This window comes from Neospora caninum, chromosome XI (genome assembly GCF_000208865.1).
Source record: "Neospora caninum Liverpool complete genome, chromosome XI".
NCBI classification, from domain to species: domain Eukaryota; phylum Apicomplexa; class Conoidasida; order Eucoccidiorida; family Sarcocystidae; genus Neospora; species Neospora caninum.
The window spans coordinates 4,768,278-4,781,805 of record NC_018397.1 but is presented as its reverse complement, the minus strand read 5'-3'; the positions used below and the strand labels follow the sequence as shown (position 1 = coordinate 4,781,805).

At 54.7% G+C, this 13,528-nt stretch overlaps 2 protein-coding genes across 2 annotated transcripts; one reads left to right on the top strand and one right to left on the bottom strand.

Annotated features, from left to right (window-relative positions):
* Positions 1-419: 419 nt before the first annotated feature.
* Positions 420-6,632, bottom strand: NCLIV_058680 (CBL-interacting protein kinase 25, related; the record flags this gene model as incomplete). Its single annotated transcript, XM_003885424.1, has 4 exons — positions 420-560; positions 1,684-1,793; positions 2,301-5,769; positions 6,414-6,632. The coding sequence occupies 4 exons, from the start codon at positions 6,630-6,632 to the stop codon at positions 420-422; spliced, it is 3,939 nt and encodes a 1,312-aa protein (XP_003885473.1).
* A 3,128-nt stretch (positions 6,633-9,760) lies between these two features.
* Positions 9,761-13,179, top strand: NCLIV_058670 (conserved hypothetical protein; the record flags this gene model as incomplete). Its single annotated transcript, XM_003885423.1, has 7 exons — positions 9,761-9,768; positions 10,205-10,329; positions 10,829-10,912; positions 11,046-11,166; positions 11,615-11,774; positions 12,412-12,501; positions 12,964-13,179. The coding sequence occupies 7 exons, from the start codon at positions 9,761-9,763 to the stop codon at positions 13,177-13,179; spliced, it is 804 nt and encodes a 267-aa protein (XP_003885472.1).
* Between the last annotated feature and the right edge of the window lie 349 nt (positions 13,180-13,528).

Here is a 13,528-nt window from a genome sequence, read left to right as displayed (position 1 = left end):
GTGGAGACGGGCGATTGCGGGGCGAGCCTGTCTCACCAGGAACTTCCCTGCACGCGCGGGGCTGGAGAGCCGGCGCGTGGATCGTCGCCCTCTCGCCCGTGCCACGTGTCTCTACACTCGAATGCGGGGCTTGACTACGCGACTCCGCAGACCACGACGAAACTGAAGAAGTATGAGGGCGTGAAGAAAAGGGGGAGGAGGCGTGGGAGGACAGGGACGCGGGGGAACAGGAGGAAGAGAAAACAGAGGAAGAGGAAGAAGCGGAAGACGAAGGGAAGGAGGAAGAACCGGAAGACGAAGGGAAGGAGGAAGAAGCGGAAGACGAAGGGAAGGAGGAAGAGGAGACCGCGGAAGCGAAATGAGGAGAGAGCGAGGTAGAGGCAGCCAGTGAGGAACAGAATGAGACCCGGCGTTTGTCTTTAGCCTGCGCAGATTCGGAAGTCTCCGACGGCAGGATTGTCGTAGAAACGCGCGAGGAAAAAGGCGTGAAAGCCGAAGTCGAGAGAGAACATGGACGGGGGAAGAACAGCGCTTTGCTCTTGAGTGAGGCCCGAGACGAGCTGACAGCCGGGGAAGAAGGAAAAAACGAAAAGACGAAAGGAACGACCGAAGTACGAGGAAACGGTGCAGGCCGTTGAGGCTGCGAGACGCCGTCGCGTTTGTCCATAGAGGAACGAGAAGACACTCGCTCAGAGGCTTCCGAAGACGAGAAACGCCGTCTTTCTACGGTGTTGGAAGGACGAGAGAGAGAAGAAAGAGCAGGAGAAAGAGATCTCTCACTCTGCACGGACGACAGAGAGCGTGGACCAGCAGGGGCGAAACAAAGCCGTTTCCCAGACGGATATCTAAGAAACGAAGGAGGAGGAAACAAAGAAAGGGAGCCTCTCGGAGAAGCAGGAACCGTGCTCGCAGACACTCCAGACGCGGTTTTTCCTCTCTCGCTCTCGCGCCCCGCTGCTCGCAACCTTCTCCGCCACCTCGCCGTGATTGAATTTTCAAGAAATCCACTCGGAGCAGCCATTCCCTGAGCATCCCACAGACACACAAGACTCCGCTCAAGTTCACCGTCGCGCACCGCGCGAATACATCTATACATACTCATGCAAAATTTTATATGCACATACATACCTTCGTATAGGCGAATGCATATTAGTGTATGTCTGTGTATAGATATGCATTTATGAATGTATCTATCTATACATACATATAGATAGATAGATAGATTGGCCTTTGCAATTTTTGTATATATGTACATATATAGACATATGTATCCATGTGTATGTCTTCAGGCAGCACCCTCCTTGGAGAGCGCCTTGGTTCCGCCTCCTCAGCCACCAGGTGTGAAGATGAGCCCACGGAAGCCTCGTGAAAGGCACGAATTGAATCTTCTCCACAGTGCCTATCCTCGTGCATAAACGTGTGCACACACTCTGTCTCCTTATATAACTATACCTATGTCTGTATATAGCTATATGTATATATAGAGTTATATATATACATATATGTATACGCATCAGCATGGTAAGCTGTATTTGCAAATATATATATATATATATATGACGTGCTCGTCAGGTGTTTGTGGAGATAGTCTGCCTTTGGCACTGAGAGCGATGGCCGGTTGGTGGGCACTGCAATGCCGCGAGAGAAAACCACCTGAGTGAGAGCGAGAAAGTGAAAACTCACCGTGCATGAAACAGAGCCTTCAGGGGCGCATGCACCCTTTCGGGCGATGTGTGCACACCACCGAGCCAGGCAGAGAGCCTCGCGGAAAAAGTGCATGAGGGATGCTTCTCCTGAGGAGCGCGCGGAAGGAGAAACGCGAGGAGGCGGGAGACAGTGGATCGAGGCAAAAGAGAATGGACAGGAGAGACGGAGCAGAAACAGCAGCGGACGGAGGGGGCTAGGAAGGAGGCAAGCGGGAAAAACGCGGCTCGATGGAGACAGAGAAGAAGGGAAAGGAAAAGAGGAGACGCCACACAAGGAGCAAAACCGCGAGACCGCATGAAGAGGAACAGCAGGAGAAAGCAGGGGAAGGAAGAAGAGAGGGAGGCTCGAGAGAGAACCAGGAGGCAGAAGATGCGAGAACGTAGAGAATCACTGAGAACTGCCGAGCGCTACACAGGGAAGGAGAATCAGAGCGCGGCAGTGGCACATGAAGAAAAGCAAATAGAGAGAAAAATCTCAGGCAGAGACAGAGGAGAGGGGATCCCGAAAACGAGAAGCGACGAGGACGAAGCAGAAAAAGGGAAGACGAAAAGAGACAAACTATGTATGTTGTCTTTTGAGTTTTCCGTTCTCACTTTGCCTGTCGGTGGTGACTGCAAGAGCCTTGTGGAGAAGCCTCAAGGCAGGGACTACGAGGCCCAGACTGGCACACGCCAGGATTGTTGCGCTCGCGCCTTCTCGCTCGTCCTCGTGTGCTTCGTTCGGGTACACAGCCGGTGTCTTCCCGCACGGTTCTCTCCTCTCTTGCTGCTTCGCTTCCAAGAGGATTCGTCGCTCTTTGCACCTTTCTGCAGCCGCGAATCTGGCGAGTGCCTGCGCCAGGAAGAAAAGGTCGACGGCGACGACGCGAAGGTTCGACACGTGGAGAGAGAGAAAGGCTTCTTCCTGGTTTGCGCGCGCCACTGTCTCCCCGCTTGCGAAGCTTGCCTCTTCGCTCCCAGACGCGGCAGAGAAAACGGAGGGAGAAGCAACCAGCTCGCCCGACGCGGGAGGAATGAGAGAAGAAGCGAAGGAGAAGGACGAGGGAGACACAGAGGACGACGCGGGAGACACAGAGGACGACGCAGGAGGGGGAGGAGAAGGTGCGGGATAAGAGAGAGAAGAGGAAGAAAAGGAAACGGACGACGAAGAAGAGGAAAAACAGAAAGAAGAGGAAGAGGAAGCGCAAGAAGGCAAGAGGCACGGGGCGAAAGAAGACGAACCAGCACACACAGAGGAAGAAGAGGAAGACGAGGACGAGGAAGAAGAGGAAGACGAGGAAGAGGGAGAAGAGAAGGAAGATGAAGAGAAGGAAGATGAAGAAAAAGAAGATGAAGAGGAAAAAGAGGAAGAGGGAGAAGAGGGAGAAGAGGAAGAGAAAGGAGCGGATGATGAGGAAGAAAAACCCGGGCGCGGGCAAAGAAACGTCTGCTGCCTTTCCTTTAGGGCCTCCTGCGCCCGAGCGTGCATTTCTTTGGCGTTTGAGAGGGATGCAGGAAGCGGACCGTCGGCCGAAGGTGAGGCCTCAGAGTCTCCTCGGCCTCGATAGGCGACCCAAGAGCGTCTCAGATTGTCAGCGAAGGAGGCGAAGCTGGCGAAGCGCGTCTCTCGGTTCTGTCGGATTGGGTGTTTGGGGCTTCCAAGTGCCTCTGGCGACGCACGGGCCCCGCCTGTGGAGCAGCGCGCATGGCGGAAAGAAGCTGATGAGCCCTCGCAGGGAATAGGGGCCACAATCACATAGTCCTCACACCCGTCGTCTTCCTCTCCCTCCTGGGCACTCTGCTCGTCCTTCTCTTCGCGGCTTTGCGCGCGAGAAGGACACGCCTGACAAGGAAGAAGCGGATACACATCGGAGGAAGCGGAAGGGGAAGGCGGCGCATCAGCAGGCGAGGCGATGGACGAAAAAGGAGTGTGCGCCAAGAAAGACGAAGAGGGACGAAAACGGTTTGACGCTCGCGCGGCCGAACTGGTGAGCAGCGACTGAGAGGAGAACGCCGCCGAACCTGCACCAGAGAAGGGGAAAGCGGTGTGGAGTGCCGATGGAGAACAGACGAGAGAGTTGAGGATCGGTCGGACGGGACACGGCGAAACAGCAGGAGCCGAGGCAAGCGTAGGGAAGTGATGAAGACCTGAAGAGAAAGGAGACTCGCCTGCAGGGGAGGCCAGAGATGGCCGATAGACGAGGGATGGAGGCGAAGAAGAGGGGAGTACCCCTACCGAAGATGCAGCGCTCGGCTTAGCCTGCATGCGGTTGTCTTCCCTCGCGCAGTGACGAAGTGAACCTGGGTCTTTCCCTGTAAGAAGCGGAGAGGCGAAAGCTGGCAAATCAGGTTCCGTCTGGGGCTCCGCATACACCCCAGCTCGATGGTCTCCCCTCTCGCAGGAAGCGGGTATCTCCATGGCGTCGGGGGTTCCCTCGCTCGTGTCGCTAAGTTGCGACGCCGCGTCGACAGCCGAGACACCGCAGGTTCTTCCTCCTTTCTTAAGCGTCTGCCAGCCCGGCGCGTCCTCGGAACGCACTGCTTCTGGCCTTCGATTCGGCAGGACTTCGAGATGTGAAGGCCGATCGTTTTTCCTGCTCGTCGTTTCCTCCTCTCTGTCTTGGATGTGCCTCGGAAGAACCCGCCCTGCTGCCGGCCTACACGCGGCGTCCCCCCCACAAGGCGCCGCTGGTGTCTGAGGCAACCCAGAAGAAGCTGCAGAATATGAGGACGACGAAAAACAAGAGGAAGAAGAGGACGGTGGACGAGGAGTAGTGGTGTGTGGAGATAGCATCTGGGGCAGATTCTCGTGGGGGATAGTTTCGACACGAAGAATCTGAAAGAGGCGCGCCCTTCGTTTGTGTTCTCTCCATGGAGGCATGTCTATTTCGCTTCGTTGATCGTTGTTCAAAGACAGAGGAACAGTGTCGCGATGTTGCATCTGTGCGCATCCCACTTCCCGTGGGTTTGTGGTCTGCTTCGGCCTTGCCTTTTCCGCTTCTCTTCGCTTCTTGTCTTCCCGTGGGGACCCGTCTCGCGCTGTCTCGCGGCCTTCCCGCTCCAAAGACCGCGCTGATTCATCTTGTTTGTCCGGTCGCTCTTCTGCCTCCTCTCTGCGCAAGCTGTTGTCGGTTAGTCCCCTTTCGCCGTGATAAGGTCTTAGCATTTCTTCTGCATCTCCGACGACGCCAGCCGGGTGTCTAGACACCTCATCCCCCGTGCCGCCGCCATGCGTTCCACCCTCGCTGCGCCCTTTTTCTCGTCTCGTCTGTATTAGCTCCCCGTCCCCGAGTCTCGTCTCCGGCATCAGCCCTGCTCCTGCTCTTCGGTCTTCTGTGTCTGCTCTCGTCGTTCGTTTTTCGCCCACTCTTTGTCTTCCCCCTTCCTCTCGTTCTCCCCTCGTCCCCGAGGCTCCCGGCGATGCGGCAATACGAGACGCACGAAGGCGGAACGGAGCAGACAAGACAGTTGGTCCCTCTGCTCCTTCAGCGGGTTTTTCAACGACGTAGGGGTGCGAGAAGAATTCCTCCGGACTCATTCTCTCAAGGGGATTCGCACGGAGCAGCCGCCGGAGCAAGTCTTGGCAGGTCGAACTGAGGGGAACGGAGTCCGAGAAGGGGGGGCCAGCTTGCGCCGCTCGCTCGATATTTTTGAGCAGTTGAAGAGGGTTCTGGCCAGAGAACGGCGTACAGCCGTGCAGCATTTCGAAGAAAATCGCTCCAACTGACCACAAGTCTGCTTTGGCATCGTAGTACTGGTGTTGGAGGATCTCGGGCGCCATGTACAGTGGAGACCCGCACACGGTTGCTGCGAGGTCCCATGGCTGAAGTGTCCGCGCGAAGCCAAAGTCGGCAATTTTTAGCGTTGCTGCATGCGGAGAAGACGACGACAGCAATAGATTCTGTGGCTTCAAGTCTCGGTGGATGTAACTTCTTCGATGGATCTCCAACAGTCCCGCAGCCATCTGCTGGAGCAGACGACGCGCAAACGGTTCGGCGATGCGGCCTCCGTGCTGATGGAGCAAACTGGAGACGTCGCCGCCCGAGCAAAACTCGAGGACCAAGTAGTAGTGGAACTGGCTCTTCTGGACGGACCCCGGGATTGGAAAACGGCGGCAAGAAGAGGGAAAGAGACAACGCAGAAACATGAATGAGCAAAGGGGGAAATGAGGCACCCGAGGACAACAGGGACGAGGCCATAAATTCCTCCAGGCGAATCATCAGCAGCCAGTGACAAGTCGGGGTAGATATAGGACCGCTCTGAAGGTGAGTTTTAGATGGACCCCGAGGAAAAAACAGAGAGGTGCATATATGGATAGATATGTGAGTTGACAAGGATACACGCACGTCCAGCACAGAAATGTAGGGAGTGAATCGTCGGCAGGCTTCCGCCCGCTGGCAGATAAACAGAAAACCTTGATTCTGTTGGGATTTGTATGGCTGAAAGTGTTGCGGTAATACGCGGCAGAGACAACGAGTGTGCTTCACAGAATCGTTCTATGTGGTCTTGTGTGTAACCATGACGGCTTTGGGGACGTGCTACTGTGAAAGGCGTCTCTCCACGGAAGACTTATTCTCATACTTGAGCATGTAACCCGACAGGAATTACGCGAGGGGACAAAGCGTGACATAAAACCTGCATGCAGGTGGCCACTGAACCCTTTGTAGCTCGGCCTCTACCCTTTCGTCTCAAATTTTTTTTTGCGAAATTCGAGAGTGGGTGAGATACCTTCAGATCAATGAATCGCACGATGTTCGGATGCTGGAGCTGCTTGAGGACGGCGACCTCCTGGTTCAGCTGCGTAGCTTCGTGAACAGTGTGACGGGAAATCACTTTCACGGCGACGATCTCTTTCGTTTGCTCAATGTGCCCCTTCCATACGGCTGCGAACGACCCGCGGCCGATTCGCTCGTCGAGAATATACACCCCCACCTTCTTCTTCGACATTTTGAAGCCAGAGACGAGAACGGGAAAAAGATGTCGACACGGACGTGTGTTTTCGTCCTCGAGATTACCAGAAGCGCTCGTCAACGAAGAACGTACTTGAATTCATTTTCAGAAACAAGAACGGCACATAGCGGTGGAAAAAGCTAGCGCGGGAAGGGGAGGGCGCCCGTTGTCGCTGGCGATGTTGTCTCGGTGCGAGACGCTACTAGCGGCGACCAAAACACCAGAATGCTGTTCACGGAGTCCCAACTGGAAGTGCAGAATAAACGAAAAAGGCTGCCAGAAGGAAGAAAAAGGCCGACCGTGTTTGTTGGACCCAACTGGGCAAAGCCCCCATCGAGCGCTGCCGCTGCGCCGTCTCAGTCGCATTTCCCCTAGAGCGTTCCGTAGGCTGGCAAAACAGATGCTCGCCGACAGACGCACAGTGTTAACAGAAAGCCTCCTTTGAAAAAGGCTCAACCCAGCAGGGGGATACGCGGAACACAAGCATGGGAACAGGGAAGACAGACAGGGGGAGTGGTCTGCCGCCCCATGTGGCTGTTCGCGAAAAGACGACACTGCGGTGACTCAACGGCTGACCAGGAAGAGCACGGAAAAAGCATCATGAATCAAAAAGGTTCCATCAGCCGCCATCCATTCCACGGGTGCATGGTTGGCAGAGAAAACTAATTGGTGGTAGTTGGCAAAAGCAGCGAATTACCGGAGATCCAGAAAAAAGCAATCGAGACGAGACACAGGGGAGCTGTCCGAGATAAGCAGGCGCGACACTTTTCTTTCGTTGTAGCAAGACACCCTCTGGGAGAGTCCTGAAGGCTATGTGCGCAGGTTAGGTTTTCCAATGTGGCATAAAGGCAAATCACATGTCCACGCGTAAATTTGGGCTCCTGTGTCCACGATTCGCTCTCTGGGTTTTCTCAGCCACGGGCTTCAGTTCCTTCGGTGGACGCCACAGGCACCCGCACCTGCGTGAACGATACGGCAATACGGTCTATTTTCGGGGCCGATGCGTTGCCACGAAAAATGCTTCGCCTCTTAGAAGCCATTCTGAAGTTGCTTTTGAAGACTTCACTTTTTAGTCCGACTGTTCTTGTCATCTTGTGACCGCCAGTTAGTGTGGTTCTGCCCGATCGCCCCATTCGGTTCACGTGGATGCCTGAGAGATTAAGCTGGATTCGCTCGGATGGACCCAAAACCGTGCAAACAGTTTTGAATGCGAAGGTTTCAATACACGTCAGATAAATGGCCTTCCCTCGTTATGTTGTGCGGTGTATGCAGCCACGCTGCTACATCTGTGATTGATGGTTCGGAAAGGGCATCTTCCCTCAGGGATTAAGTTCCGAAGGACCACATTTCGCGACATTTCGTCCTCGCTGTCATCACAGATTACATTTGAGAAGCGGTGATTGACTTCTTCAGAGGTACGCCCTCCACATCGACAAGTTTGTTCGACCGTCTGCCGCTCCTCGAGCGATCGAGGAAGGAAAAAGCTTCGCTACGGTCTGCCACCAGCCGTGTACTAAAAGACCACAACGCGTTCTCGAATGCTTCAGCTGCACACGAGACCTCCACTGGTAGTCTAAAACCACACGTCGGACACTACTCGCGTTCTGCGTACCCAAACAGAATTGCTCTTTTGCTGACAGAGCCTACACAGCGTTACCAGGCGGTGTGTGTCCAGGAAGCATTATGCGCACGAGGTATTACTGCCCCCGTGGATCATTTAAACAACCGGTGGGTGTTTTGTGCTGCCGGTGAGGAATTGGTAACGGTTTAGTGAACTCTTGGGCGAGCAGGGTTATAGGCTTCGTGGCGATTCTGCCTGGAATAGTGCTGTCGGCGCCTCCGGCTGTTGCCTGTCCGTACGTAATGGTACAAATGGATATGGGTAGCGGCAACGAAAAAGCAGGCCGGCGACAACCGCGTTTTCCTTTCTCGTAAGCCGATAAGCAGTTCTGTGAGCACGTGCTTGCCCTCCAATGGAATTTATACAAAATGCGGCAGCCGTGAAAACACGCTCTACCGAATGAATACACAAACAGAGTTCCTCCGGCTTCACAGCACGCGCAACAGGCGAAAAATTGTGAATTCAACGGTGGTTCGGTGTGTACACTGACTTTTTTCCCAGTCTAAGAGCGCCAGTACTATCTTCAACTGCAGTGACGCATTGTTAACCAGCTCCCGGAATGCTTCTTCCAGTCCCTGCTGGCCAGAACGCATGCTAGCCACACCTCCGCTCTCTGGTTCACTATCTCACAAAGGCCATTTTCTAAACGTAGCTCGCTTGTGTGTAATGGACAGCGTTTCTGGCAACTCAGCTTGAATCGGCCAGTGCGAAACCATAGACAAGAAACCACAGGTCACGAGTTGTTTGTCCCACAGGCTCAAGTCACAGATGGCATGTGCAGGCACGACACCCAGCAATACCATTAACCAAGAAATTCACCTGAAGTCATGCCGAACTCAATTACCCCCCCCCCCAATTTAACTTACACAAAATGATAGAAGCCCGAACACAGCGGATTTCTTCTCCGAGTTCTGATGTTGAGCCGCCTTTTCCATTCAAGCTTTTCCTCGCGAAAAGACGTTGCATGCCCGACTTGCGAGTCTCCAACACCGCATTCGCTGCCGCAGTCCAACGTCAGCTTTCTTCCGTCAAAATCCTGTGAACTTTGACTGTAGCTGAGTTTTGCCTGCGATGTGCGACTGCGCCCGAGTGCCTGTACACCCCAACAGAGGCATTGAGGCGCTACTCGGCTTGTGCGTGGGTTTTCGTCAAAATACCTCGAATCACTGTCCGAGGCTGCCGACGGACTGGGTGCAGAGCCCCGTCGGGCCCGAAGTCCAACGCGCATACTCAGATTTTCCGCGGTCCGCTCTCTCACTTCTTTTCCCGGACGCGGTTTCCTGTTGGGCAGGGAGGCGATTTGTTTTTTGATTCCGTTGGCAACTCTGACGTCTTTCCAACACAGAACTGCCTCACCGCACGAGCAAGGGTAACCTGGTTTCTTGGGTGGTACAGGCATTTCTGTATTGCATGTGGACTGTTGACGCAGCTGTTCCGAAATATCATCCGAATTCCGCGGGGCAATTTCGCTTTTCTTCCGTGGTTCGCACCGGTCGTTCGCATCATGGGCTGGTAAGTGGCGTTATGTGGACTTTCTTGCTCCGAATGGCTCCATCCTGCGGCAGTTCACAAATTCTCACAGAATTCCACATGCATGCAAGCACCGGTCGACAGTATCAGCCGAAAAGAAAAACATCGGTACAGGGGTTAGGTCAACAATGACAGCGAACGGATCTGCGAGCGCCAAGCAGGAGGCGAGAGGGGGCCCAGTCACTTTCTCGAAAACGACTGCGAAGCGATGAATGTTTGTTTCTACTCTCGTGCTAACTTGAACGCTCTCTTTGTCACTTTGCTCCTGACCTGTCCTATCCTGCTCTCTTGGCTGATGGATTCCATCCTGCATGTGTCCCCGACTACACGCGGAAACTCCTTGATGGAACGGGGTAGTGATCTGCGACCTCGCCTGCTCGTATACCTTCTGGTCTGCCGTGCATTTCTTTGCGTTCAGGTGGCCTTTTGGCGGCGGAGCTTCCTCCGCTTCAGGCAACTCAGGCTCACCGACAAGCTTGCCGAAGAGCGAATTTGACGAGTTCGTTCCCCCTCCACCGGCAGGCGGAGCCGTCGCACCTCCGCGTAAGACTTGCAGTTTTCTTTTTCCTCTGTCTTGCCTCGCCCGACTCGACTGACGACACCAGATGTCTCACTCTCTCTCCTCGCTCTCTTCACTCTACTCCCATCAGTATCACGAGGATTGCATAGGGCTCTTTGTAGAAATGAACTTCCACGCCGTTGCGAGCGTGTTGGGCCGCCACGCGACGACCGGACAATCTCGCCTTCCGGAGGAAAGAAAGAAGCGCCAGGATACCCGTTCTTGGTCTCTGACACGGGTTTCTCATCGACTTCGTCATCCCGTCAAAATGGTGGTGTCGGCACTGAACCACCAGTGACATATCGCGAGTCGCCGTCAGTGCATCTGTCGCTGCATCTGAAAGCCGTATGTCGACTGTGCTCATGGATTGAAGGGGAGCCGACTTGGATAGGACATGGCCTCAAGACACTGCCCTGGCGTCTCCCCTGCCCATATGCGTCAGCAATTTTGCGTTTTTGCCCCTCTCTTCCGTATCCTGTTCAGCTCCACCAAAAGCGCTCGGAGCAGCCGCCGTGGACCTCAACTCGCCGTTCAAAGGTTTCTCAACTCCTCCGCCAGCGCCTCAAGGTGATTTTCATCGCCGTTGAGGAACGGGAAAAGCAGACACGCGTGGAGCCTCCTGCTGACTGTCGTCTCCCACCTTTTTGACACGCGAGATAGTGAGGCTGTCCCTTGCCCATGTGTGACTGTGCGCATGCAGTGCCGCCTACGTCCTCACCGCCTTCCTCGTCTTCGTCTTCCTCGACTGGCTTCTCGATGCCTTCGTTGAGTGTCGGGAAAACGGAGGACTACTACGCCAAAGAAGACTTTGGCAAATACGCGTGAGAATCCCAAAAGACCTGTTTCCTTTCTTCCGGTCCCTGGTCCTCTCCGCTAATTCTATTTCCACCTCTCTGTTGCTCTAATATATATATATATATATATATATATGTATGTATATGCGCATGGATGACTGGGGAAACGGGTGCGCTCGTGCGTGCGGTTGCGGAATTCCGTGTAATGTGTATGTGTACACATTTCAGATTGTTTCGTGGAGATCCGTGAGCGTCGCTGTGACCATCTAGGCTGTGCGTGAATCGACAGTCTCCAACTGCCTCTGCACAGACATCTGCATATTTGAGGTGTGGATCTACTGTCCTGTCTGCGTCCAAGGCGTTGACGGTTGTGCGTTCTTCAGCACGAAAAAGCTAGGGATTTTCCATGCCGTTTTTCGTGGAGACTTTTATTCGCTCTCTGATTTCTCGTCTCTTGGCTGTTTTTCTTTGACAGGTCTCCGTACTCAGAATCCCCAGGCATTTATGATCGCGAATACATCGAAGAGGAGCGGCGGCGCATGCACGGAGGCCGGGAAGCCTCGTTTCTGGACCGCCACGTCACAAACCCGCGACTGAGAAACTGCCTGGAGGGTGTCAAGATGGGAATGAAGATGGTAAGATCAACGCCTTCTCGACTGTCGCGTGGCTTGGCACAGGCCTCCGAAGGCGCCGCGGTGCTTTTCCCCGATCTCTGAGTGTGCTTCCCCAACGCCTCCGCCCATTCTTTGCGATCCACTGTCTGCTCCAGTTGCTCCTCCTCGGCGCCGTGCACTTGGTTCATTCTCTGCCTCGACACGACAAGGCTGACGACGACAAACCGCCCCCAGTTTGTGAATGAGGAGAGAAAGCCTTTTGTATTCCAGGCTTCCAGGGTCCTTGTGCGTGGGGGAATGTGGGGGAGTGGAATAAATCCTGCTGGGGTGGGCGCCGTCTCACTGCAGTACGCTGTGCCTAGTTTCGTTTCTTTCTTTCGCCATCTAACTCGGGCTTCTCGTGTCGCGGTCTCTCTCCTAAAAAGAAGCAGCCAAGCAACGATCCTCCTGGTTTTGCTTCCGCAAGTGAAGAAGCCCATCGCGGTTGCTGTCGTCCTTCTTCCGAATCTGAGAGTGAAACGGTAGCCAGGTGACGTCACACACCTGGCAGTTTGTGGCCCGCGAGCGACGGCTCCTGGTCTGCTTTTCGTGGTGCGGGGACGGTTGGGAAATCGATGCGAAAAATGGTTGTCCTTTCTCGAGTCTGCTATGCGTCCAGGGAGCTGCGGTTGGCGGCATTTTTGGTTTTCTCACCGGCGGATACGCTGCCGTTGTGAACCGGAATCTCCTCATTCTCCCTGTCTCTGTAGTAAGTGCCTGCGCACCGTCCTTTCGACTCCTTCTCGCTGTCTCCCTTCTCTATCGTCTTCCTCGCCGCCATTCAGGGCCCAAGATGGAGATGGCCTTTTCTCTTAACTGGAGATGCTGCTCTCCTTTCGGCGCAACGTTATCTGGATGTGATGCGTAGACTAGAACAGATCCGTTTTTGTGAGTTCTGTGTCGCTCTTTGTTCTTTGTCGCCGCCATGGAACCCTTCGTTCTACTTTTAGGGATATTCTGGCTGAGACGCTCGTCTCGCTCGGTACTATCGCCACTGCCCGTGGCCTGGCGTTCGGAGAGTGGCTCATTCGTCGCCGGGTGTATCTGCACACTTAAGTCTTGCTGGGTCAGAAGGTTCCGCAGCGCCTCTGTCCTCGTCTTGGCAGCGACACGTGGAACGACAACACAAACCCTTCGAGTGTTCCCCGAACTTCTTTGTTGTGCGTCGCAGGTTGGCGGAGCTGTCAGTTTCGGCTTCTTCCTTGGATGTGGGATGGTCATTAGGTGTGACGAGCCTGCTGCTGTCTCTGCCTCGTCTGCTCTTGTGGCGAACCGGCCACGCTTTTCCTTCCCAGGCGGGACCGCGCATGCAAGGGCTTCTCCAAGTGCTGCTCGGCTGCAAGCGTGGGAGTGCAAGTTCCCCACGCTCGAGCGACGACACCGATAGTCGAGTGCATACACGCGTCAAAGGCTCCGCAGAAGGGTGTGCCGCTGGGCGCGTTCGACCCCACTCGGCCGGGGTTGCTTCCGTAACTCACGCCTCATCATTGCAGGGAGTCTTTCGAGAGTGGACAAAAGGAGGCTACGCCCGACTCTACAGCGCCTCGTGGTATGCCGTATAGACAGCAGTGAGGGTGCCTATGTCGTTCGGCAGAAAGGAATTCTGGGAAAGCGTGATGTCTTGCGCGCGTGTTGTGTTTGCGGATATCTTCCTTAGCAAAAGCCCGGTGGGAAAAAAGAGGGAGTCCGGACGTGGCAAATTATCCTTCCGGCTACTGTGGCGCGCCGCCGGTTTC